This window comes from Procambarus clarkii, chromosome 37 (assembly GCF_040958095.1).
Source record: "Procambarus clarkii isolate CNS0578487 chromosome 37, FALCON_Pclarkii_2.0, whole genome shotgun sequence".
NCBI lineage: Eukaryota > Metazoa > Arthropoda > Malacostraca > Decapoda > Cambaridae > Procambarus > Procambarus clarkii.
Genome location: NC_091186.1, coordinates 12,576,838 through 12,604,013, shown reverse-complemented (window position 1 = coordinate 12,604,013; position 27,176 = coordinate 12,576,838). Strand labels below are relative to the sequence as shown.

The 27,176-nt window shown below is 42.5% G+C and overlaps 1 protein-coding gene across 1 annotated transcript; it reads left to right on the top strand.

Annotated features, from left to right (window-relative positions):
* Positions 1 to 3,786: 3,786 nt before the first annotated feature.
* Positions 3,787 to 19,728, top strand: LOC123765755 (uncharacterized). The gene is made up of 6 exons (XM_069337137.1): positions 3,787 to 3,863; positions 5,546 to 5,642; positions 7,749 to 7,877; positions 13,230 to 13,503; positions 16,146 to 16,372; positions 16,551 to 19,728. Exons 2-6 carry the CDS (start codon positions 5,604 to 5,606, stop codon positions 16,860 to 16,862), a joined length of 981 nt encoding a protein of 326 aa, XP_069193238.1. The 5' UTR covers positions 3,787 to 3,863; positions 5,546 to 5,603; the 3' UTR covers positions 16,863 to 19,728.
* The last annotated feature ends 7,448 nt before the right edge of the window (positions 19,729 to 27,176 follow it).

Sequence of the window (27,176 nt, the reverse complement as noted above, 5' to 3'; positions counted from 1 at the left end):
CTTATTACTGTGTACTCCTGGAGAAACACGGCATTCGTTATGATTCCTGAGAGTTTTGTTTCAGTGAGTCCGATTACAGTGTGTGTGTGTGTGTGTGTGTGTGTGTGTGTGTGCGCGTGTCCATGCGTCTCTCCTATTCTCCCTCCCCGTCCCCTTGGCCCCATGGTGCCTAATGTGTTGTGTAGTAGAGGTGAGAGAGGAGGGTGCCGGCGTCACTAACCATGCCTCACTCTCCCCCACAGCGCCACCTGTGTACCGCCGCCAAGAAGGCCCTGGCCAAGATACCCTGTCAAGAACCTCAAGTCTGGAGACAAGGTGAGACCACAAGGCTGCTCTTGGCCCTCAAGAGAGCACACTTACCTCTCAGGTTGTCGTGAGGGAGGTGAGTAACTGTGAGAGGGAAGCCCCTCCACCAGTATAGACCTCTTACCAGGACAAGGGCCTGGGATGTGAGGACGTGGGGAAGGTTAGGTGCCCAACCACTTTGACGCACACCTGCAAGAAGCCAGACCTTAGCTGATTGATTGATGAACATTAAGCCGCCTAAGAGGTGGCACGGGCATGAATAGCCCGTAAGTGGTAGATGATGACCTTAGCCTCACTGACTAGTCGTAACTGGCGGGACAAGTCACTTTATTATTAGTTCAGTAATTTGATTGGCTGATTTGGCATTTTGTTTTACAGATATTTGGAAATAAAACATTTGTCAAATTGTATATGTAAATGTTGCTGGTAATTATTCTGTTCCCGGTTATCCTAATCACCAGTCAAATCTATGGGCCTGACGGCTGAGCGGACAGCGCTCGGGATTCCAAGTCCTAAGGTTCCGGGTTCGATCCCCGGCGGGGGCGGAAACAAATGGGCAGAGTTTTTCACCCTGATGCAACTGTTCACCCTAGCAGCATTAAATAGGTAGCTGGGAGTTAGCTGCTACGGGCTCCTTCCTGGGGGGGGGGTGTAACGAAAAGCAGGCCTGGTCCAGGACCGGGCCGCGGGGACGCTGAGCCCCGAAATCATCTCAAGATGACCTGCACCCGCCATAGCCGTAAGTAAATTCCAACACGTTACTGAAGTTTAAAGTTCACCTGGAAAAAATTCTTGAACAATTGGGAGCCTTTGTCAAGTCGCCGGCTTCCTGTCCCTGTCGAGGCCATTGTAAATGATGGCCTTCTGGTAAATCCATGTAAATGTGCATTCGGTATTCACCGACTGTTGTCATAACTTTTTTACAACTACTTAATTAACATAATAAGTTATCAGTATAACCAATTATATAATGTTTCATTTTAGTAACTATATTGTCTTGGTAGAGAAGACAATGGCAGTAGGGCGTGAGAGAGCGTCCGCCGTCGTAGCTGCTCTATAAGCCAACCCAACCCACTCTAACAACTCTAAAAAGATCAAAGTGGTTTTATATGAGAAATGGTGTTAAGGCATGTGATTGGCAACACTGTGAGCGCTTCACAGGCCAACACTTTGTACCTGTGTAGTTACCTAAGTGTAGTTACCTAAGTGTAGTTACCTAAGTGTAGTTACCTAAGTGTAGTTACCTAAGTGTAGTTACCTAAGTGTAGTTACCTAAGTGTAGTTACCTAAGTGTAGTTACCTAAGTGTAGTTACCTAAGTGTAGTTACCTAAGTGTAGTTACCTAAGTGTAGTTACCTAAGTGTAGTTACCTAAGTGTAGTTACCTAAGTGTAGTTACCTAAGTGTAGTTACCTAAGTGTAGTTACCTAAGTGTAGTTACCTAAGTGTAGTTACAGGATGAGAGCTACGCTCGTGGTGTCCCGTCTTCCCAGAACTCTGTCATATAACGCTTTGAAACTACTGACGGTCTTGGCCTCCACCACCTTCTCACCTAACTTGTTCCAACCGTCTACCACTCTGTTTGTGAAAGTGAATTTTCTTATATTTCTTCGGCATTTTGTTTTGTTAGTTTAAATCTATGACCTCTTGTTCTTAAAGTTCCAGGTCTCAGGAAATCTTCCCTATCAATTATATCAATTCTTGTTACTATTTTGTACGTAGTGATCATATCACCTCTTTTTCTTGTCTTCTAGTTTTGGCCTATTTAATGCCTCTAACCTCTCCTCGTAGCTCTTGTCCTTCAGTTCTGGGAGCCACTTAGTAGCATGTCTTTGCACCTTTTCCAGTTTGTTGATGTGCTTCTTAAGATATGGGCACCACACAACTGCTGCATATTCTAGCTTTGGCCTAACAAAAGTCGTGAACAATTTCTTTAGTATATCGCCATCCATGTATTTAAAAGCAATTCTGAAGTTAGAAAGCGTGGCATAGGCTCCTCGCACAATATTCTTTATGTGGTCTCAGGTGATAGTTTTCTATCTAGAACCACCCCTAGATCTCTTCTTTGTCAGAATTCTTTAAAGATTTCTCACATAATTTATAGGTTGTGCGTGCGTCCGTGTGTGTACTCACCTAGTTGTGCTTGCAGGGGTTGAGCTCTGATTCTCTTTGGTTCGGAAGGTGCGCGTGCGTGCGTGCGTTTACTGGTAGGAGGCGCGTGGTGCGTGTGGGTACACGGTACACGGTAGCCTAGGGAACACGAGTGTGTGTGTAGTGATAGTGATGGCAACACCGCGTGTAATTGCATGTAATGAATGTAAATAGCTAAACGGAAGTTGTATTATCATAAAAGTAATTGCCCTCTGGCAGGCATTATGAGAGGGTCATTCCGGCACGCATACGGGCACTCACTCCGGGGTCCACCTCGCGCCATATCCGGATTGACCATATATCTGGGTGGCCGTTAAGGACATATTGAGGGCCTAGGGCCAGATTCACGAAAGCACTTACGCAAACACTTACGAACCTGTACATCTTTTCTCAATCTTTGGCGGCTTTGTTTACAATTATTAAACAGTTAATGAGCTCCGAAGCACCAGGAGGCTGTTTATAACAATAACAACAGTTGATTGGCAAGTTTTCATGCTTGTAAACTGTTTAATTATTGTAACCAAAGCCGTCAAAGATTGAGGAAAGATGTACACGTTCGTAAGTACTTACGTAACTGGTTCGTGAATCTGGCCCCTGGGCCCGCGACGTCACCAGGACGGTGACGGGGCTCTGGCCGATGTTAACCGGGTCGTGAGCTTGCTAGGCTTCTGCCGCCTATGGCCAGTTGTGCTGGCAGTGGCTCACAATCACTAATCACGTCACAATGCAGCTGGAAAAATCCTCGGGGAAGGATTCCCTGAAGATTCCCTTTCCACTTCTCCCTTTCCTTCCCTTTTCCACTTCCCTTTCCACTGACCGTGGAAAGGGAAGCTTTGACAAGTCGCTGGCTTCTTGTCTCCATCGAGGCCACTGTAGAGATTGCGGCCCCTAGGGTCAATGTCAAGTAAAGACTATTATAATAAGTTAGGGCGAGTACCCAGTAAGATAGGCTGTTTTAACTTGCTGTTATAGGCACTCTCTTCTTTAACAGTTAAAAGGGGGGGGGGGGGAAGGCAGGCTTGTATGGAAGCCTCCACGTCCTCCCCCCCCCTCCCTCAAGGTGACCTCCTCCAGGAGGAAACCCCACAACACTCGACCAGCATTAATGCCGCTGTAAATAGGTGTTCTTAAGTGAAAGAAAATGTGCCGTGCCATTTCTGTCCCGCCCCAGAATCGAACCCTGCCTCCCCGATTGTGAGTGGATACCGAAGTCAACTGCACCACGACACCGGATACCCATCCCGCGAGCGGGTACCCGGTGCTGGTAATGGTGGTGGTGGTGATGGTGATGGACAATGTTAACCCGTGTGTGGTGGTGTTACAGGAGGTGTCTGCGGACAGTGAGTGCTGCGCCGTCTGCATCGAGCCCTACCAGGTCTCCGACGTCGTCAGGACCTTACCTTGCAAGTTCGTATGTTTCTTGGTTTTGTCTAGTTCATGTACAACCCATACCCATCCTGTGGGTGGTAGTGGACCCCCATACCCATCTGGTGGGTGGTAGTGGACCCCCATACCCATCCTGTTGGTGGTAGTGGACCCCCCATACCCATCCTGTTGGTGGTAGTGGACCCCCATACCCATCCTGTTGGTGGTAGTGGACCCCCATACCCATCCTGTGGGTGGTAGTGGACCCCTATACCCATCTGGTGGGTGGTGGTGGACCCCCATACCCATCCTGTGGGTGGTAGTGGACCCCTATACCCATCCTGTGGGTGGTAGTGGACCCCTATACCCATCCTGTGGGTGGTGGTGGACCCCCATACCCATCCTGTGGGTGGTAGTGGACCCCTATACCCATCCTGTGGGTGGTGGTGGACCCCCATACCCATCCTGTGGGTGGTAGTGGACCCCCATACCCATCCTGTGGGCGGTAGTAGACCCAATACCCATGCTGTGGGTGGTAGTGGACCCCCATACCCATCCTGTGGGGTGGTAGTGGACCCCCCATACCCATCCTGTGGGTGGTAGTGGACCCCCACACCCATCCTGTGGAGTGGTAGTGGACCCCCCATACCCATCCTGTGGGGTGGTAGTGGACCCCCCATACCCATCCTGTGGGTGGTAGTGGACCCCCACACCCATCCTGTGGGGTGGTAGTGGGCCCCCCCACACTCATCCTGTGGGGTGGTAGTGGACCCCCACACCCATCCTGTGGGGTGGTAGTGGACCCCTCATACCCATCCTATAGTGGTAGTGGACCCCCCACACCCATCCTGTGGGTGGTAGTGGACCCCCCACACCCATCCTGTAGGGTGGTAGTGGACCCACCACACCCATCCTGTGGGTGGTAGTGGACCCCCACACCCATCCTGTGGGGTGGTAGTGGACCCCCCATACCCATCCTGTGGGGTGGTAGTGGACCCCCACACCCATCCTGTGGGGTGGTAGTGGACCCCCCATACCCATCCTGTGGGGTGGTAGTGGACCCCCCATACCCATCCTGTGGGGTGGTAGTGGACCCCCCATACCCATCCTGTGGGGTGGTAGTGGACCCCCCATACCCATCCTGTGGGGTGGTAGTGGACCCCCCACCCATTCTGTGGGGTGGTAGTGGACCCCCCCCCCCCCACACCCATCCTATAGAGGTAGAGGGTAAAGTTACAGAGTTGCATACATAATGGGCTCAGAAAGTGAACCCCAAGTTCATTCAGCAGCTTAGTAAGTTTGTTGACAAATTAGTTATATCGTTTAATGTTTTATGTCAATAGTTTTGTTTAGCTTAATGCCTTGTTGCACTTATACTGTAGTATTTTAAAGTATTTAAGAGAAGGTAAAGTAACTATAAATTTGGGTGTGTAAATTGTTTATCCTGAAACCCAAATGTAGATTGCAAGATGGTGAGCATAATAGCAAAGTGGGGGGGGGGAGGGGACAAGCCGCTGGCTTCCTGTCCTCATTGGGGCCACTAGTGTGTTAGTGGCCCTTAGGTAAATAGTTGTATTGCCATCTTAGTAAGTGTTCAAGCAAATGCTATGTATCTATATGATATTAGCCATATTATTATAAAAAATGTATTATGAATGATATAGTACAGTGTGTGTGTAATACTATGTACTGTAAGTGATAACTATTGAGGCTATTGCTTGCAGGCACGAGTTTCATAAGAACTGTGTGGACCCCTGGCTGCTGGAACACAGAACCTGCCCCATGTGCAAGATGGACATTCTCAAGTTCTATGGCTATATTGTAAGTTTGGATTTGCTTTGTATACCACCTTTATTACCATGTCAAGCATCCGGAGGCTCCCTCCCACTCACGTTCAATATTTTATGTCAATATTTAGATTTTGATTGTGATTAGAGAATTGTATATGAGCTATTTGAGAATAATTCGTGCATTCACTTTAGGCTTGTACGGTTATACAGTACCTGAAATGCTAGGCTACTGTCACCACTCCATCACTGTAGGCTTTGTGAAGAGGAGGGAGTCTAGTATTGCAGGGGGGAAGAGGGAACGCAAGTCACGTTTCGATCCCATTTCTCGCCATGCTCCCTTACTCCATTGTACCCCTGGCTTTGCCTGCATCTCAAATTGCAAATTGTGCAATTTGAGATGTCAGTGCATGACTACAACCTCCCATCGAACACCACAATTCCCTGATGGGGGGAGGGGAATTGTGCGCTCCAAGAACCCAAATGACAGCGTTTTGTGAAGCTCCTCTTTTGGTCAAAGGATAGGAGACAGACTAAGTGCTTAAATTTCTAGGGATAATCTCTACCTGTGTAATCCTGTTGGTGGTGGTGGGTCAGAAAGCAATTCATTCTCGTGAGCATTCCCAACGTGGAAAGCTGTCGTTCTAAAGTGTTTCTTTAACCTAACCAACCAGAGGAACCACACACAAAAACGGGGAACATTTTGATCAACCTCACGAGCCACTACCATTTTCTTGTATGTCAGTTTCTGGACATAGTTAATGGTATACGTCAAAATGCGCCGTGCTATAAAGAGAATGGGTTAGTCTAGACTAGAGCATCATGTTCTTTTAAATCTCCATGTCAGGGGAGTCCAGCTGAAATTTTGTATTTTTTTGTGAAAATTATTTGTTCTCTTACCTGTATTCTTGCCTTCCCACTCCTACACATGATTTTTGACCCTACTTTATGACTATGATCTTCGTCTTCACACTTTGACTCCACTGCTCGGCTCAGCTTCTTTGACCCCACTTCTTGGCTCTGCTCCTTGACCCCCACTTCTTGGCTCTGCTCCTTGACCCCCACTGCTTGGCTCTGCTCCTTGACCCCCCACTGCTTGGCTCTGCTCCTTGACCCCCACTGCTTGGCTCTGCTCTTTGACCCCCCACTGCTTGGCTCTGCTCCTTGACCCCCCACTGCTTGGCTCTGCTCCTTGACCCCCCACTGCTTGGCTCTGCTCCTTGACCCCCCACTGCTTGGCTCTGCTCCTTGACCCCCCACTGCTTGGCTCTGCTCCTTCACCCCCCACTGCTTGGCTCTGCTCCTTCACCCCCCCACTGCTTGGCTCTGCTCTTTGACCCCCCACTGCTTGGCTCTGCTCTTTGACCCCCACTGCTTGGCTCTGCTCTTTGACCCCCACTGCTTGGCTCTGCTCTTTGACCCCCACTGCTTGGCTCTGCTCTTTGACCCCCCACTGCTTGGCTCTGCTCCTTGACCCCCACTGCTTGGCTCTGCTCCTTGACCCCCCACTGCTTGGCTCTGCTCCTTGACCCCCCACTGCTTGGCTCTGCTCCTTGACCCCCCACTGCTTGGCTCTGCTCCTTGACCCCCCACTGCTTGGCTCTGCTCCTTGACCCCCCACTGCTTGGCTCTGCTCCTTGACCCCCCACTGCTTGGCTCTGCTCCTTGACCCCCCACTGCTTGGCTCTGCTCCTTGACCCCCCACTGCTTGGCTCTGCTCCTTGACCCCCCACTGCTTGGCTCTGCTCCTTGACCCCCCACTGCTTGGCTCTGCTCCTTGACCCCCCACTGCTTGGCTCTGCTCCTTGACCCCCCACTGCTTGGCTCTGCTCCTTGACCCCCCACTGCTTGGCTCTGCTCCTTGACCCCCCACTGCTTGGCTCTGCTCCTTGACCCCCCACTGCTTGGCTCTGCTCCTTGACCCCCCACTGCTTGGCTCTGCTCCTTGACCCCCCCACTGCTTGGCTCTGCTCCTTGACCCCCCCCCCACTGCTTGGCTCTGCTCCTTGACCCCCCCACTGCTTGGCTCTGCTCCTTGACCCCACTCCCCATCCCGCTCTTTCAGCCCATTCTGTACTGCCCTCTTATCCTCCTTTCATTACTGTACATTTCAAAGAACTACATGAGAGTTTACTTACAGCTAAGTGACAGTGAAGAAAGTGTGCTGCAGATAGACATGCTGGAGGAGAACTCCAGTGTGGACGTTGAGGCCCGTCTTCCCACACCCCCTCCACCAGCCTCGAACCCCCGCACACCTCCCATCTCTCAGGTCAGTGACCCCTTGCACGCCTTCCATCTCTCGGGTCAGTGACCCCTCGCACGCCTTCCATCTCTCAGGTCAGTGACCCCTCGCACGCCTTCCATCTCTCAGGTCAGTGACCCCTCGCACGCCTTCCATCTCTCAGGTCAGTGAACCCCCGCACGCCTCCCATCTCTCAGGTCAGTGAACCCTCCGCACGCCTCCCATCTCTCAGGTCAGTGAACCCTCGCACACCTCCCATCTCTCAGGTCAGTGAACCCTCGCACACCTCCCATCTCTCAGGTCAGTGAACCTCCGCACGCCTCCCATCTCTCAGGTCAGTGAACCCTCACACACCTCCCATCTCTCAGGTCAGTGAACCTCCGCACGCCTCCCATCTCTCAGGTCAGTGAACCTCCGCACGCCTCCCATCTCTCAGGTCAGTGAACCCTCGCACACCTCCCATCTCTCAGGTCAGTGAACCTCCGCACGCCTCCCATCTCTCAGGTCAGTGAACCTCCGCACGCCTCCCATCTCTCAGGTCAGTGAACCTCCGCACGCCTCCCATCTCTCAGGTCAGTGAACCTCCGCACGCCTCCCATCTCTCAGGTCAGTGAACCCTCGCACACCTCCCATCTCTCAGGTCAGTGAACCTCCGCACGCCTCCCATCTCTCAGGTCAGTGAACCTCCGCACGCCTCCCATCTCTCAGGTCAGTGAACCTCCGCACGCCTCCCATCTCTCAGGTCAGTGAACCTCCGCACACCTCCCATCTCTCAGGTCAGTGAACCCTCGCACACCTCCCATCTCCCAGGTCAGTGAACCCTCGCACAACCAGATAGTGCAAACCCTCATAGAATACTATAAATGGTAGAATAATAAAATTGATAACACATTGGTTGAAACAAAGAAAACAAAGCTTTTTTCTTCCTTAGTATGTTTTGCCCCCTCACACCTTTGTTTATTTTTGTTTTCTATTTACAGATATTTTGCATTTGCCTGAAAAGCTTTGCATAATAGTGGGTTCATAGATTGTGTAACTCCTGTCCCTACAATTTTTACATTACTCTTAAGTTCTTTGTACACACATTCTTTTGAATAAACATTGTATTGTATTGTATTGTATTGTATTGTATTGTATAGGGTCCTACTAAATGGAATGGAATCTGACTGGAGAAATGTGGTAAGTGGAGTACCTCAGGAGTCCATTTTGGGGCCAACCCATTGTCATTTACATCAGTGACATAGATGAGAGTATTACAATCCACATCATCAGATTTGCAGATGACAGAGATATATGGTAAAGTAGGAAATAATAATGATGTTGGAGCCCTACAAACAGATCTATATGAACTCCACCAATGGTCAGAAGACTGGCAAAGGCTTTTTAATATTGGCAAATGCAAGACCTTGCATGTGGGGCATAACAACCCATGCCACCACTACCAAATTGATAACATTCCATTACAGCAGATTGATGAAGTAAGGGACCTTAGAGTCAGGATTCACCACTTACTGAAAGTTGCACAACAGGTAGGAGCAGCAGTCAGAAAAGTCAACCAAACCCTTGGAACAATCAAGTGTACCTTTGACTTTAAGGAAAAGAAGGTAGTGGTTCAACTGTATAAATCTCTGGTGCTTCACCCCACTCCTCGGCTCTTCTCCTTGACCCCACTCCTTGGAGCTGTTAAGACATTTGAATTACTGTATCCAAGCATAGGACACCTCATCTTCAGGAGGACATAATTGCTCTGGAGAAAGTGCAACACTGGGCAACAAAAATAATTCAAGAGCTGAATCATAACCTTACCTCTTATGGTATTTGTGTTTGGGGTTCTACTACACAAGATCATTTATGTCCTCTAGTTACTTCAACACAAAGCTGCTATTAGAACAATATCTAACTCTGGCCCCAGACAGCACTTGGGACCCTTACTCAAATCTTTGATTATGTTAGATATTAAGTCACTGCACATCCTCTCATGTGTACTCTATATATTTAAAACTCTGAACTGCAGTGTCAATCTTGACCTTTAAAAGTTTCCTAGAAGGTTGTAATAGAACCCATTGGGCACCACACCAGAAACAAATACCTAATTTGATAAATGAACAAATCCACAAGGGCCGTGACAAGGATTCGAACAATCGACTTGGATGCTCCCGGACGTAGGTTCGAATCCTCGTCACGGCCCTTGCGGATTTGTTCATTTGATGTATCGCGCTAATTGTGATTTCTGTGTGTACCTAATTTGATATTCCAAGAGTGTGACTTAACCAAACTAGAAATTCTCTACAACTCAAGGGACCCAGTGTAACAAACTAGGCTGGTTGTAAGAATTATCCAGAGTGGTTTATCGACAAAAGAGAATGGGAAGCTGGACCCGCGTGGTGACCCGGGACCTGACCCCAGGGAATTCGCGGTGAAAATAATCGACGCCTTGTTCATAGCTTCATATAATGAATCATCCTATAGTATTCAGTAATTTAGAGAAAATAGTCTTTATTCAGGTTGCATTCAAATTGTATTATATAGTTATAATATCAAGAGTATTCTAATTATTGAGTTAAGTCACCATCAGTGACGTCACGAATCAGATCCAAGTTGTAAGGCGGAGTGACCGGCGGTCATAGGTCATCGGAGTTGACATGTCCACTATTTCTCGAGGTCAAATAGCCATTTGGTGATCGGGAACAGCTCGGCCGTTAGATGCTTGTGTAATTTAATTTCAGTAAAATAATTCAACCAGTCTGGATCAATTCAGTGCAAACAGAGGTTAATTGTTAAACTTAAGCCTTGCTAGTAACTTGGTAAAACTTAGACTATGCGGAACAATACTCTGCTCTGGGCTCCTGGAGCATCAGAGAGAGGAGAGATCAGTGTGGACTCGAGATCAACTGGGAGAGGTCAACCATCTTACCTCTCCCCCAAGACCAGCCCCAACATCTGAGCTGGTCGCCCAAGGTAGAGTTGCTTTATGAGTTTTTATAGGGATAGTCAATTCATTGCCGTTCAGGTCAAGTAGGGAGTGATAACTATTTAGATTTTGTTTTAGTTTTTCTTTTAATAAATTAATTAGTTAATATTCTGCATTTTTATTATTTCCATGTGTATGTTATATTTATGTGAAATTGTCCTGGTCACGTGGTCCACACGAGGCAGAGTTGAATTGGGCGCCGATTCTAACATCGAATCGGAATTCATCATTCCCGTTTAATTCCACACTCAAGTTCCCAAGGTTATGTTATAGTGGGGATCAAGCCCCAAGGTTGATTAATTAGCATGATCGATCCAGACCTCGATCATTGCTCAGTGTTACTGGTCTGGTGGTGGCGGCGGAGGCGACTCTAGGGTTTTGCTCAAAGCCTATGTCACGTCATACGGGTTGTAGAATCCTAAGTCGGTCAATCGTCTTAGGACCACGTGGCGTGGAGTCGGCTTTAGTAAAAGTTTTGGAGTCCCTTGGTAGAGAATAAAAAGTAAGAATACGGGTAGATGGGGAGAAGAAGGAAAGATAAGTCGAGAATACCCTCCCCGTGTTACACCAGAATGTGGAATGACCTCTAGAATCATGTTAAAGGCTGTATCCCTCTCATCCAGTTTAAGAGTAGAACTAAGTACTACTAAATAACCCCATGTAACCTACCTTACGCCCTAAATGTCAACCCATGTCTTACTATTCTAAACAATGCTGTTTGTTGACCAACTTGTACAATTGTTGATTTTTGCTATGTCCCCCCCCCCCTCCTTTTTTGCTTTTTTTTTTTTTTTATTCTTTTTTTTAAACACAATTTATACTTTACTCCCAATTACTATTAAGTTTTAGTCTAAATGTTTTTTCTCCACACCTTGCCCAAAACGCTGTGCGTATTAGTGGCTTTAGGTATTGCATGTACTGTACTAGCTCTGTCTATAAATCCAACAGTATGTTTGTAACTCTGCATTTATGAATGTACTTTTCCTAAATAAAATATTTTTATTTTTATTATTATTATTATTATTGTTATTATTATTATCTCATATTGAGAACAGTTGAGGGCCACATGGCTAACAACACTGCAAACTAGGCATGACTGGGCAGATCTCATTGAAAATTTTAAAATATTGAATACTTTGGAGGATGTTGAGCCAGACAATTTCTTCAAAAGGTCAAATGTAACACAGACAAGGAGCAACAGTTTCTAGCTCGACAGTTTACTATGTAGAACTGAGAACAGGAGATGCTTTTTCATCCAGAGGGTTATAATCGCATGGAACTGCCTATCCACCAAAGCCATAAATGCCAAGACTGTTGAATTTCAAAATCCAAGTGGAAAGATTATCAAAGCAAATTGAGGGGACCTTCGACAAGCCACCGGCTTCCTGTCCCTGTCGAGGCCACTAGTGTAAGTGGCCCTTCAGGTAAATTCTTGTAAATAATTTATTGTGTTATGAGACAGGCAACCAGTTTATACATACAGTACAGTACACGTTAGGTTTATATCGAGATCCCTTCCAGGGTCGAATTACTGACCCTTCCTTGAATGCCACCCCACAACAGGCCGACTAACTTTTATTTACTGCTTCGTGAATAGGGGTATTTGGTTGACCAGACCACACACTAGAAATTGAAGGGACGACGACGTTTCGGTCCATCCTGGACCATTCTCAAGTCGATCACACAATCGACTTGAGAATGGTCCAGGACGGACCGAAACGTCGTTGTCCCTTCAATTTCTAGTGTGTGGTCTGGTCAACATACTTCAGCCACGTTATTGTGACTCATCGCCTGCAAAGGGGTATTTGGTGATAGGAAATACACCCAACTATTTTTGTCCTGCCCAGGATTCGAACCCGGATTCTTAATTGAGTCGAGAACGAACCCAACTGTACGACCAGGACCCTTATGCTATGTTTGTATATCTGTCCCAAAAATATTGGATTTTGAAAATTTCTAGTGGTCCGATAATGCACCCCCCCTCCAGTATGTAGCAGTGCACCTATGGAAAATTCATTTCGTACTACAAATATATATTAGACGAACACATTTTCAGAATTTAACCCATTCGTAGTAGGGAGACTACCTGTATTGTACTTGATATCATCTTGCCTATCACCTTGCATAGCTACATTATATAGTATATTAACTCTCTCACTCTTTCTTTACATGACTTGATAATGGCCCAGGACAGACCAAAACATTACCACCACTTTTATTTTTAGATGTATGGGGGTGGGGTATCTTATAAATAAATTACCTACTTATATTAAGTCATGCCCAAAACATTCTGTGCATTAGTGGCCACATATAATTTACATTATGTATTTACGGATAATCCAGTGTGTTGTATTTCTTGTGTGTTTTATATAAATAAAATTTATTACTGTATTTATATTGGATTTCAGGTTATGGTTGTGCCACGAGCCGAGGTATCTAGTGCCAGTGCACCTTGTGAAGCTTGGTCTGACTCGCCCGTCCCAGACACGCCCATCTCGCCCGTCCATCAGCCGCTGAGTGCGGTGTCGCCGTGTTCTGCTACTTCATCGAGTTTATTTTCTAAGATTAGCTCGGCAAGAACACGAACCTCTCCTTCCTCAAGATCGTCTCATTCTAGTCAAGTTGCCCCTTCATCAGCAACATCATCTACATCATCTAATGACACGCCTCAATTAGATAAAGGTAATAAATAAATGATTATGGTAGTTCTTAATACTCTGAACAGTATTAAAATATTGTAACGTGCATTAATCCACAAATATGGTACTGTAACATGATTGGGTCACAGTACAGTACTGTATTTAGGATGATGGCTGTATAGGTGATCATACTTTGGTGTGGTATTATTATTATTATTATTATTATTATTATTATTATTATTATTATAATTATTATTATTATTATTATTATTATTATTATTATTATTATTATTATTATTATTATTATTATTATTATTATTATTATTAATGCTTTATTTATAAGATTACAAAGGTTGATGATATAATGATTACTTAGTATATCCAGTAATTGTATATTATATAGTCACTAAGTATGCACAATGTAGATATAAATGACAACATAATTAAGTTCAATAGTAATTTAATTGTTTCTCATTTAAATTGTTTAAAGCTGTACAATATTTTATTGTATTTGGGAGGTTATAGAATAATTTAGGATCCTTTGTTTGCATGGCATTTTCCTTCTGCTTTAACTGGAATATTGTAACATGAAATAGATTCACCGAGAGTAATCACACTAATGTGATTGCATCAATGAGAAAATCCGTAGTAGCCGTGATGAGGATTCGAACCCATGCGGTGGGTGTTCCCACGCTCTAGACGACTAGACCATGACATGGTCTAGTTGTTAGACCAGTGCTGAGTTCATGTGAAATACCATGTCGTGGTCTTGTTTTCTAGAGCGTGTGCATAGGAAAACACACACGTCGAACACTCATCACGACTCCTACAGATTTTCTCCTCAGATTCTTGTCTCTTGAGGTTTTTATGGACTCTGTTGCAGCCCTCATAAAAAAGTGTTCTTTGGAAATAACTCCTATCCTATTTTGTTTTCTTTTGATGCTTTTTGGAAAGAAATGCTTTGAACATGTTTGAGATAACTTTGTTTAAAGTTATTCTAATGTGTTCCATCACTGTAGTTGAAACAAGTGCAGGTTTGTTGTGGTTGCTAAATTGATAGATACTGTATATGTAATTACTTCGATCCTTCAAGTTTCCCCCAAATTACAAAAAATAATACATTAATACTGTGTGATGCATTTTAATATTATTTCATGACCCTTTTTTAACTGATTAGTAGTTAGTTGACAGCTTGGCAGATGCCTAGATTTTCCTGGTGGGCCAATTATTGAGGACCAATAGGAAAGTGACTTTATAGTACAGCTGGCTTCATTCCCGATTCAGTCTGGGATCCCAGTTTAATTCTCGGTCAGCACAGAAATGGTTGGGCATTTTTATTTTCACTTAATACCTTTGTTCATCTAGCAGTTAATAGGTATCCAGGAGGAAGACAACTGTTAAGGGGTTGCATCCTGAGGGAGGGTCCCGACAAAGCAAATTTCTGTACCTATTTTTGATAGCTAGGCAAGCAATACTACAATAGTAATGGTTTTGCTTAATAACTTTCCTAAATCTGATTGACTACATAGTGTGTTTCAAGGAAGGGTAATGAAGCCAGGTAATTTACCTGAGGCCCACTAACACTAGTGGCCTCGACAAGGACAGGAAGCCGGCAGTTTGTCAAAGGCCCTCCCCCCATTTTCCCTGATCTTTTCTAGTTGGAATTTAAGAGTTTTGTCATTTACGGTAAGTAAAGGAAGGAAAGGCAGAGCACTTGTAACATCCAAAGAAATGATGATCTGTCTTTTCAACTCGCAATTGAGGAGCCTAGGTTTAGTACTCAGATGGGAGTCATTTTTAGCACATTCCCATTCACATTAAAGACATCTGGTAGCATTCAAGTATTGAAAATCTGTTGCACAATAGGTTTTACCTAAATTTATTCAAGGGCCTCCATCTCTAGTGGCCGTGATGGGGACAAAATGCTGATTGCTTATCAAGGATTCTCCATTATTTCTGAGGATTATTTCCAATTTTTATTTTCAACTAAAGTAACGTCTTGGCATTTGTAGCTTCAGCAAGTAGATGATTCTATGAGTCTATTACTCTAAGGGTGAAAGAATATGTTATGTCTTACATTGTGGCTGCTTGTGCCTGAAGTTGTTAATCCTTGTAAGTTAGATTGAACATTATAAAGAAGTGGTCCTAATTAATATTCAAATCCAATTTTTTATTATTCGGGTAAAAGTACATGCATAGAAGATGAGTTACGAATATGTTGGATTTATAGATAGTTAGTTCATACAATACCTGAAGCCAATAATACACACAGCATTTCAAGCAATTTATTCAGATTTTTTCAGAAATTTTTCCAGGATATTCAAATATCTTTCACTTTGTTCAATATTTTAAAGATCATGATGAGATTAGATCTTGCTTGTCTGATTTGTAGTGTTAGTCTGAAGCCTTCAACTTTTCATGATATGAAAGATGACTTAGTTCTGGGATGAAGGTTGTTGCCCTACATTTGAAATTTTAACAATTCAGAAATCTCCTCTTGGAGGCGAGGTGTCTGGCTGTGGTAGTGTAGCCGAGGATTGCACCAGAGATTTGTACAACTGAATGACCAGGTTTTCTAAATCAAAGGCTTGCCGAGTATTGGGTATGAACTGTGTGAAGTATTAGGTGTAGTTTATTTACATTGCAAGGATATGCTCATTATAGTATTATTTATTTTATGTACAGAAATGCCTGTAGATGAAACAGGAAATGCAGGAGAATGTGCTTGTGATAATAATTGGAACAAAAATGAGACAGAGCTGTCATCCGTGTGTTCTGATGATTTTAATGATGCTGTAAGTACTCACAGTGCATCAGGCACCATAGATGTTGAAACTGGATTGGAATGCAAAGAGCCAACCAGTGCCAGTATGAACAGTGCCACAAATTGCTCATATACAACAACTTGTGAGGTAAGTTCCTAATTAGTCCTTTGAAATTGGCAAAATAAAATGTCTTTCCTACAGCAAATTCTGTATTGTTAATGGCCCTGTAAGATCAGGAACTGCATTTCTACAATCATTATAATCATATCAAAATGGACATAATTTTTTGCTTAATTCTTATATCATACAATATTTTTCTCATCAGCATGAAGCAGAAACCCCTAGTTCAAGTGTCACATCATCCGTCCCATCAAGTGCCCCGACCAGGCCACCTTCCCCAACTGCTTCACACACTCATAAAGGATCAGCTTATCACAAGAGGCCAGCATCCCGAGCAAGGGCATCATCAAAGAGGAGGTCAACGTCTCGAGCAAGGTCTACATCTAGAAAGCGATCAGCGTCGCGTACGAGATCTTTGTCACGAGGACGATCAAGCACTAAAGAATTGCCCTCCTCCAGATCGTCAAGAGAACAGTTACGTCCTTCCAGTCAAGTTGTTAGTGTGTCTCATGTATGATGCATGAAAGCCTTGATCTAAAAGACATTTTGCTACTCTCATGTTTTTTTAGTGATAGTGCTTCCTTGTGCTCTTGGAAGACCAAACAGTCTGTGATTTGACCTGAAGGTGCCATCATGTTATGTTTCTAAGCCACAGTGTCAGGATTTTTCAAGCTGTGAATATTGAAACTTCCACACCTTCCATTTATTGAAAAATTATATCTGTAGTTATTCAGTGTAAAACTATATTGTAAAGTGTGCCTAGAACCATTTGTTTGCTAATAACGACGGAATTCCGCAGTAAGCTGTGACAGTAGAAATAATTTTAAGTTGGAAACTTAAGATTTTGAAGACCCCAAATTCATATTACAGCAAGCTAAACTATACCTTATAATTATCCTCAAAGAAGCATAATAGGTTAACAACCGCATGTGTGATTTTAACTAAAATTTAAATAATTCTCTATATAATGTACTTGAGCAGTTATATACATAAAAGTATATAATTGTTTAATGTGTGAATGAGTAGTTTTTGATGCTGTATATGCGGAAGAATAATAATTTAAAGAAAATGCAATATACATATTCACATAGAAAACTGCATGTACAGCATGCTATTTTCATCTGTTTGGATTTCTTGAATAATATTTGTCAGATATACAATACTTTTCAGATATTCTGGAAAAAAAGGATGACTGCAATTTGCTGGAAAGCTTTTGTATAGCTCATTTGGAAAGGTGTAATCACCCAAGTGAGAACTTTATTCTCCTCTTTTAGGCCACAATTGTAATTTGAGAACTGTCTAAATGGTTTGCTGAATATATATAATTTGCTCAAGTTTCTTAATTATGTACATTATTTCATTCATAGCTTTTATCTAGTTTGTGTTGTACTTGTGAAAATACAGTGATACCTCCCGAATTCAGACCTCCCTATAATGGATCGCTCTAAATATCAGATAAAATTCAGCCATTGGATCTTTTTTTTTTTTTTTTTTTTTTTTTTTTTTTTTTTTTTTTTTTTTTTTTTTTTTTTTTTTTTTTTTTTCCTCTCCCCCCCCAGTGTCAAAATTTTCAGAAAGTTTGGATTCCAAAGGGGACCCTCTTGTGAAATGTGGATCATTAGGCAAAGTAAATTCCTGTAGATTATATTTGCTCTAAATATTCCATATATTTTTCTAATATATGGTAATAAGCAAATAGAGCACCTTTCTGACAACCTAGATTTCACATGAATATGTATCTGGTCTCGAATGATAAACGTTCTGATTTTGGAGGTGTGGTTGTATATAAACAATACAAGACTCTCGTATAGACTGTTGTACTTGTCACCAACAGTAATGGCATTATGAACTTAACTACGTATAAATATTTGAGTAATTTTATTCTCTGGAATAATTACATCGGTGAAAATATTTATTATCTAATATTTTTGCTGTAGCAAATGTACCTGAAAATAATGAAATTGTATTTTATTTAAGAGGCCCATTAGTTTCAAAATATAAGTGTATAGTTACAAATTTTTGTTTTGTCCATTAACTTCAATAGTGCAAATTGGTCCCATAATTCTACTCAAGTGGGTTGTTACAAACAAGTCCATTGTTTGAAAACTAGAGGGTTAAAAAAATTAAATATGTACAGTAGTACTAAATACTGTAACTACTGACTTTCTGTGATTCATTTTGGCTGCAAATGTGAGGAAATGTACAAGGTTATGGAACCAATTACCGGGTAACATAATACATGTGGGATCTCTGGATTATTTTATATGTATGCAAGACATGTATATGTATGAGTTTGCATGGTATAAACAAGGCATTGCCTTCTATGGGGAAATTTGCCTTCTGCAGCTTCCTTAATTCTTATGTTCTCATCCCGTAACTCAATTTTCATTCATCACATGGAACTGATTAATGTAAAATTGTTAATGTCTAATGACACACATCATTACACTATGGGTAAATTTTTGAATATCAATGCAGTTTATGTGCAGTGAATTTTGAATTGAGATAAAGAAACGACAACACTACGTTTTTCTGCATCAATATTGGTATGTGCAGAATAAAAATAAATTTGTTCACATACTGTGTGAGATTGTTTAATGTAGGCTTGGCTTAAAATAGACTGAAAATAATTGTATTTATAGTGGTGATAATTGTCAGCGCCTTCATTTGTGTAATTTTGTTTAGAAGTCACACAAGACCCATATCATATGTGTAACTGCCCCTGTGTGAGGTAATGTATCACAACAACTGCCCAGGTATGACCACATAGTAATACAACAGGGTTATCAAAGACTGCTCAGTAATACAAGACAGTATCGAAGACTGCTCAGTAATACAAGACGGTATCAAAGACTGTACAGTAATACAAGACAGTATCAAAGACTACAGTAATACAAGACGGTATCAAAGACTGCACAGTAATTCAAGACAGTATCAAAGACTGCACAGTAATACAAGATGGTATCAAAGACTACACAGTAATAAAAGATGGTATCAAAGACTGCACAGTAATACAAGATGGTATCAAAGACTGCATAGTAATACAAGATGGTATCAAAGACTACACAGTAATACAAGATGGTATCAAAGACTGCACAGTAATACAAGATGGTATCAAAGACTGCACAGTAACACAACACAGTATAAAAAGATTGCACAGTAATATAACAGGGTATCAAAGACCGCGCACTAATCCAATGCAGTATAAAAGACTGCACAGTAATACAACACGGTATCAGAGCATCTTTGCTGCTCTGCATTTATGGGGCCAAATCCCAAGTGTGTAACCTTAACTGAACATTGCTCCTGCCTTCATTATCCTCTGTATATAAGTGTTTAATAAATATTTTAGTTACAGTATGAGACATTGTAATATTGTTTAATATCAAGTTTGCATTTTTCCTAATTACAAGTGTAATACACAAAAGATTATCAGAGCTAGTGTGGATGTTTATATCTGGTACTTCAGTTTGCATTTGGGCTCTGATACACAAGGTGAAAGACACTGATACAGCCTTGAACAGGCATTTTCATTTGAATACTCAATATGCCAATGCATCATTTAAAGTTCGGTAATATAATGACTTGGTTGATGCAGAATATCCACGAGGAATATTCTGCATCAACGCAACACAGTGGTACATAGTCTTTCCGGCTTGGTGCCTTCTTTTGATAATTACTGCCTCATGCAGAGTACTATTGCAATTATGTACAGTTAGGCAGTGCAACATATTTACTGAGGATGACAAACCTTCATATTTAATGTGCGAAAGAATGCAATGGGCTTTCAGTATACAAAACAGTACTGTGTAATGTTGGGGTTAAAGAGAATGGATATGGATATTCATTATGGTGTACATGTTTGCAAACAGGCAATTTGAGCATGTATAAATTTCCAAGTATTGTGCATATACTGTACAGTACATGGCTATGCATGCATTTTTCACAGCTTGCACTTTAATGATTCTATGAGATATAAAGAGAATTTCTTTCGCATGAGTATAGCAAAGCAATGTCTAATGATCTATGAGAAAAGGCATTGCTCGTTGACTCCATATATGACATCCTAAGTGACATCTACGAATTTCTGACACGTTTTGCAACACAGGCGGTGCTAAATAGTCTTCCAGGCTTGGTGCCCTTTTTTAGATAATTACTTATTTAGCTCCATATGAGAGAGAATTTGAGAAGACATCACACTACTGTAGTTCATTAATAGTAAAATGATGTGGCTCGGGATTTGGGACTCTTGCAGTAAACAGACAATGCTGATCGTGACCTTAAGTTATCTAATAACACTTTCCAAATCTGGATTTAACACTTTTAAATCCACATTTTATTTAAATCCAAAATCTGGATTTAACACAAATCCACATTTTTATTCATAACTTGGATGAATTTGAAGAAACCATAAGAGTGCAGACAGGAACGAGCAGATCAATTGTTCACAGTGAACACATCAAAGAACATTTACGATACAAGTAACAAAATCAGTAGCAGTAATAAACAAACATTTTATTAAGGCAAAAGTTACATTACATACACAGGATATAAGCAAACTGTTGGATTCATAGGTAGGCAGGTATAGTACAGTATATCGCCTAAAGCCACTAATATGCGGAGCATTTCAGCTTCGAAGTTTCGCCTCATAATTACTTTTGCTTCATACCTCTTTCTCCTTCCACCTTTATTGATCATGCCTCCACTGTCATTTCTATTCCTCTTCTGGTGGCCCTCAGGTACGTTAACTCTACTAGGACTCTTTCTCAAGAGTCAATTTCAACCCATTAATTTTTTATAATGATTTCCTGTTTGTTATTTCTGGTTGGCCCAAATACCCCCCACCACCCCCCCTCCTCACTCTGGCTCCTTACCTTTAGTTATTTTATCGAGTCCCAATTCTATCAGAAGTTCTATATTTTCCAAATGTTAATAAGGTTCATCATTTGATCATTGTTACCTTTATGTAGTATTCATTTACTCATGCTTAGGTCCTATTTACTACTTTATTACTTTCTTTCAGTTCACATACTGTATTTGTTTATTACTTATCCTAATTTATATTTAACATGTATTACAGTAGTGTATTCTAAATTCCTTGCTTTATTGTGCCAATACAGTATTTTAAAATAAATTATTGGTTTCGTTCTCATACTGTATGTGGTTTTCACTAAATCCAGAAATGTATTTGAGAGGCAATTCTATTAATAATTTATATTTACCACCAAAGTTACAAAATCTAAAATATGCAAACATTGCATTGCAATACATTGATGTCTTACCAAACTTGCAGAAGCCAAATGGTACATAATGTTGAGCTATGAAAAACAAACTTGAAAAATCTCTTCAGATGAGAACTCGGATGAATTTTGAAGAGCATATGATAATACTGTATTTGCAGGTTTTCAGGTTTGATGCCTTCTTTTGATAATTATACTTGTCACTTGCAGGATGTGTATGAGGTGCGCAATATAAAGTGTGTCCATGTCGCCACATTTCCAGGAAAAGCGGAACCAGCTCCTCTTTTCATCTCGCTTGGTGGCATGGCCTATTCCCTCGCCCTGCTTGGAGGGAATATTTAAACATAAACATGCTATTTAGGCAAAAGTACATACATAATGCAGGTTCTAGCCTGGCTTTCCCCCAGCCTCCTCCTCGTGCTCCACATTACTGTGTACACAACTCTCGCAAGGCTTATGCTTCATGCAGTTTGTGTTAACGGAGTTCTCTTGTCCTGTTGTGATATAAGACTGCATTTGTGTTTGCTGCCTGCTTCCTCGCCTGTGTTTATGGACTGCACCCAGAACTTTTGAGAGGCCACAGGACCCTGTAACACTCTACCAGCTGTTCTGACAGTGTGGATGGCTCATGTCGGAACCCCTCGTCGTGCACCCCCATTTTACATCTGGTCCTACTTTTCGCAGTTACTAAAGTACATGGGTTACTTTATATGCCCAATTACTTTATACAGTGACACCTCGACTTACGATCACCCCTACTTACAAATTTTTTGAGTTACGGCGTAAATTTTGTCAGAAAATACCGTGTCGTCGACTAATGACCTTTGTTGATACGTGTTTGGGTTGACCAAGGGAGTGTTCCTGGTGGCACGGCTGACCCCATCTCAGTTTACCAGGGCCGCCCGCTTAGTGATGATCGTGTTTGTAAAGAATTTAAATATTTTTGTGCTTTTTTGTTTTTTGAACATAAAATTATTATATATCACACCATGGGTCCCAAGAAAGTCAGTGGTAAGGTTCAACCTAAGAAAACACATGTGAGGATGACCATAGAGTAAACAAGAGATCATTCGTAAACATGAAAATGGTATGAGGGGCTGTTGATGTAGAGTAGAGGATGTCCCTTTCTCATTTATTAAGAAAATGTGTACAGTATGGGAAGAATTGCAAAGTTTTGCTGAAAAGTGTCACCCAAATCAAGCTGTAGCAGGCTGTTGTGTTAACCTTTTTAATGACCATGTGATGTCTCACTTCAGACAAGTGTTACAACGTAGGGAAAAACAAGTATCGCTAGACAGGTTTATAGTGAGAGGAGACATGGAGACGAAGACACAGAAGACACAGCAGACTGGGTAGGAAGGGGGGAAATTCCAAATGGAGAACAAGGAGAGGGACCCTTCGGGACAAAACATAAAGGAATAGGGGGAGGAGGTGGTGGGCGTGTCCGGGTCTAAGGCCTGGAAACGGTTGAGACTGAGTAAGGTGGGAAGGATGAAGAGAGGTAGAACGCAACATGTGAGCATAAGATACGCTAGTGAAAGGGGTGAGACGGCAAACCTGGCGTCTTGCTTCAGGAAAAGACGAAACCGGTGCTTCAAGTTGAGGACGTCTTCAAGTTTGTATTGAACACACACATGGGAGATGGTAGGGTGGGCCTCACCACAATTGAGGCAACAAGCTTGGGGAGAAGAGCACTCTGACTTAGTGACCCTCATCCCCACACATGGGGCATAGATACACAGTACTTGTGCATTTGAGGGCACCATGCCCGAACTTCCAGTACTTATTGCAAATTCTAGGAGAGGGATTGTACGCCTGAATGGAGCACCTGGCACCAGCAAGAATTATAGAGGGCGGAAGGGTCCTACTATCAAAGGTGATTTTTACAACTGGAGGGGTGACGGCAATGACCACAAGGGGGTCGAGTGATCGTGTCCACCTGGAGGACAGAATGGCCTTGGGCTTCGAGAATATGCTTAATATCCTCCTGGCAGTCTTTTAGGTCCCCAACACCAGTAGCAACATGGTGCGAGAGGAGAACAGTGCAAACACTGGCATTTAACCGAGCTTTTTGGAGACCCGAACAGGGGTCTCCCCAATGCAGGACAATGCGGCCAAGCGGGTAGCTGCAGTCTGAGGAGCAGCAGCGACGACACTGTCCCAAGACGGGTGAGGTTAAAAGTAACAGAGGGATCTACCAAATCAACAAGGTGTTTATGGAGGGTGAAATCGTCAGTAGAAGAATCCAGATGGTGGAGATTAAAGTATTTAGCTCGTGTAGCAGGACCAAACAAGGTGTGATACGTATTAGTATGGGAAGGAATTGTGCGAGTGTGACCGTGGCGGGGACGGCGTTGAGAGATCCCCAGAGAGAGGGGTTAAAAGGCACAATAGTCACAATGAGAGACTGAGTCGTGCCAGAGGACGAGGTGGTCACCACTGGGGGCTTGGGACTCGACCCTACCACAAAAGAAGGAAGGGAGCAGGGAGGGGGGGTGAGTAGTACAGTTTGGGCCCAATGTAGCAGGGGCTACAGAGCCCGGTCTTCCATCACAGTCCGACTCAGGGGCCTGGGTAAGAGAGGTCGTGTCAGTATCCATATACTGCATCATGTATTTTAAAAGGTCTGGGGCCTGGAACCAAAGGAATACCACCTACCAGGGCTACCAAGGAAGCCGAGCGCGGGCCAGTGCAGGAAGGGGTGTGTCATCCCCAGCGGTGCTTCCCCTTTTTAACAGGAGAGTCCTACTGCTTCGTCCATTCTCCTACACTGGTGCAAAGACCTCATTCTCTCTTTCGCCCCAGCCTGGATACCCAGCCATCCACTTAAGGCAGCCTCTCACGGGCGACCACTCCAGTGGGCGGTCCGGTCACTTACAAGGCCCCAACGTTTGTGTTCTTTCGCAATTACAACTCCCAAACACCCTACTGCTGTTAGCTTCCTCAACTGTATGAATTCCTGCCTCCTCATACCCTTAATCACTAGACCTACTAGAATCACTGATAGCACTGCCACGACTCTAGATCACATCTGGACCAACATAACCTCTCCGCTTACTTCAGGTATAATCACCGATAGCACTACAGACCACTACCCCACATTTCTCTTAACCAACATTAGCAAACCACCTCTAGAAACAAGGGAGTTAAGCTTTAGGCTGCACAATGAAACTGCTATAAACAATTTTATAACTGCTGCTGATAATGTCAACTGGGAGTCCGAGTTAGGTAACATAGGGGACATCAACCTAGCAGTGCAATCTTTTCTACAAACAACTCTTAGCCTTTATAACACCCACTGTCCTAGGCTTACAAAACAAGTCACAAGCAAAAGGCTTAACAATCCTTGGCTTACAAAGGGAATACTGAAATCCATTAACAAAAAACACGACCTTGAGAAGAAGTATAGGTTAGGAATTGTCTCCAAAGAATTCTCAAAGAATTACTCATTATTGCTATCTAAGATAATTAGACGAGCCAAAACTAATTACTACGAAGATAAATTTACTCAAATAAAGAGCAACATTAAACAAACTTGGAGCACAATTTCACAAATATTGGGATCAAAGAAATCTTTAAATAACAAACCGACTCTCCTGTCTAATAACGATGGTCAGCTTTCAGCCTCTGATTCTGCTATTGAGTTTAATAGGTTCTTCTCTTCCATTGGTTCATCCCTTGCAAATGATATTCCATCTTCCAGTACTGACATTAAGGACTATCTTACAGGTAACTATCCACAGTCTCTGTACCTAAAGCCTATTAACTCCACTGACGTCAATGAGATAATCCTTTCCCTTAAAACCAAGTCTGGTGCCCTTGAGGAGATACCAACTTTAATTTACAAAAAAGCCTCCAGATCTTTAGCCCCTGCTATTGCTTTGCTCTTCAACAAGTCACTTGAACTCCAAACCTTTCCAGATATTCTAAAAAAAGCGAGAGTAACGCCTGTCCACAAATGTGGTGACCCCACAGATGTTAACAACTACAGACCTATATCAATCCTGCCAAACTTGTCAAAAATTTTTGAAAAACTTATATACAAGCAGCTTTACTCATATCTAGCCAAACTCAATATACTTAGCCCTTGCCAATATGGCTTCAGACCCAAAAAAAGCACTAACGATGCACTTATTAGTATGCTTAACTCGATTCATACAGCTCTTGATAAAAAGGAGTTCCCTGTTGGGTTATTTGTGGACCTGCGTAAAGCTTTTGATACTGTCAACCACCATAACCTTCTTCTTAAATTACATCATTATGGAGTCAGAGGACACTCCCTACAATACCTCGAGTCCTACCTTACTGACAGGCCCCAATATGTTTCTGTGAATAATACAATTTCTCCCACCCTACCCATCAACATTGGTGTTCCTCAGGGCAGCATACTTGGCCCTCTCCTCTTTCTCATCTACATTAATGACCTTCCAAATGCCTCCCAACACCTCAAACCAATTCTATTTGCTGACGACACAACCTTCATTTACTCCAGTCCTGACCCTCTTGCTCTAAATGCCACAGTAAATACTGAGCTAAATAAAGTCCATCTTTGGCTAACTGCCAACAAACTCACCCTTAACATTGACAAAACCTTCTATATTCTGTTTGGCAATAAATCCTCTAGTCTTATAAATCTCAAAATAAACAATACCCAAATTTGTAACAAATTAGATGGCAAATTCCTTGGCATTCTCATTGACCACAAGCTGAATTTCCAGGGACACATTCTAAATATATCAAAAAAAGTTTCAAAAACTGTGGGCATTCTTTCTAAGATCAGATATTATGTACCACGCCCTGCCCTGGTGACTCTCTATTACTCCCTTATCTATCCTTATCTCAACTATGGTATTTGTGCTTGGGGTTCTACTACCCAAAATCACTTACGTCCTCTAATTACCCAACACAAAGCCGCTATTAGAACAATATCCAACTCTGGCCCCAGACATCACTCGGTACCCCTACTCAAATCTCTTAATATGTTAGATATTAAGTCACTGCACATTCTCTCATGTGTATTATACATATATAAAACGCTAAACTATAATGCCAATCCTGATCTTAAAAGCTTCATTGAAGGTTGTAACAGAACCCATGAGCACCACACCAGAAATAAATACAGTTTTGATATTCCTAGAGTACGTCTTAATCAAACTAGAAATGCTCTGCAAATCAAGGGGCCCAGAATGTGGAATGACCTTCCCAACCATGTTAAAGACTGTACCTCTCTCAACCAGTTTAAGATAAAAACTAAACACTACCTAATAAATTCCCTGTAATCTACCTCACTCCTCTATTGTCAACCCATGTCTGTTATTTTCTTTTTTTTTTTTTTTTTTTTTTAATCAACACTGTTTGTCAACCTATTGTATTTGTGCTGCTTTTTCAGTCATGTTCCCCCTTTTTTTTTATCTTCATTTGTATTTGTTCTCAACATCTTTTATTCTTTATGCTCAATTAGTATTAAGTTCTAGATATTAATGTTTTCTTGCCCGAAACGCATTGCGTAATAGTGGCTTTAGGCATTGTATGTACTAGCTCTATCTATATATCAATCCATTAATGTAACATCACTTGTATGTATATACCTT

Coding starts and splice junctions, on each gene's coding strand:
- LOC123765755 (XM_069337137.1), top strand. CDS start 5,604: ATGTGCAAGATGGACATTCTCAAGTTCTATGGCTATATT. Junction 5,643..7,748: donor TCAAGTTCTATGGCTATATT/GTAAGTTTGGAT, acceptor GTTTACTTACAG/CTAAGTGACAGTGAAGAAAG. Junction 13,504..16,145: donor CACGCCTCAATTAGATAAAG/GTAATAAATAAA, acceptor TTTTATGTACAG/AAATGCCTGTAGATGAAACA.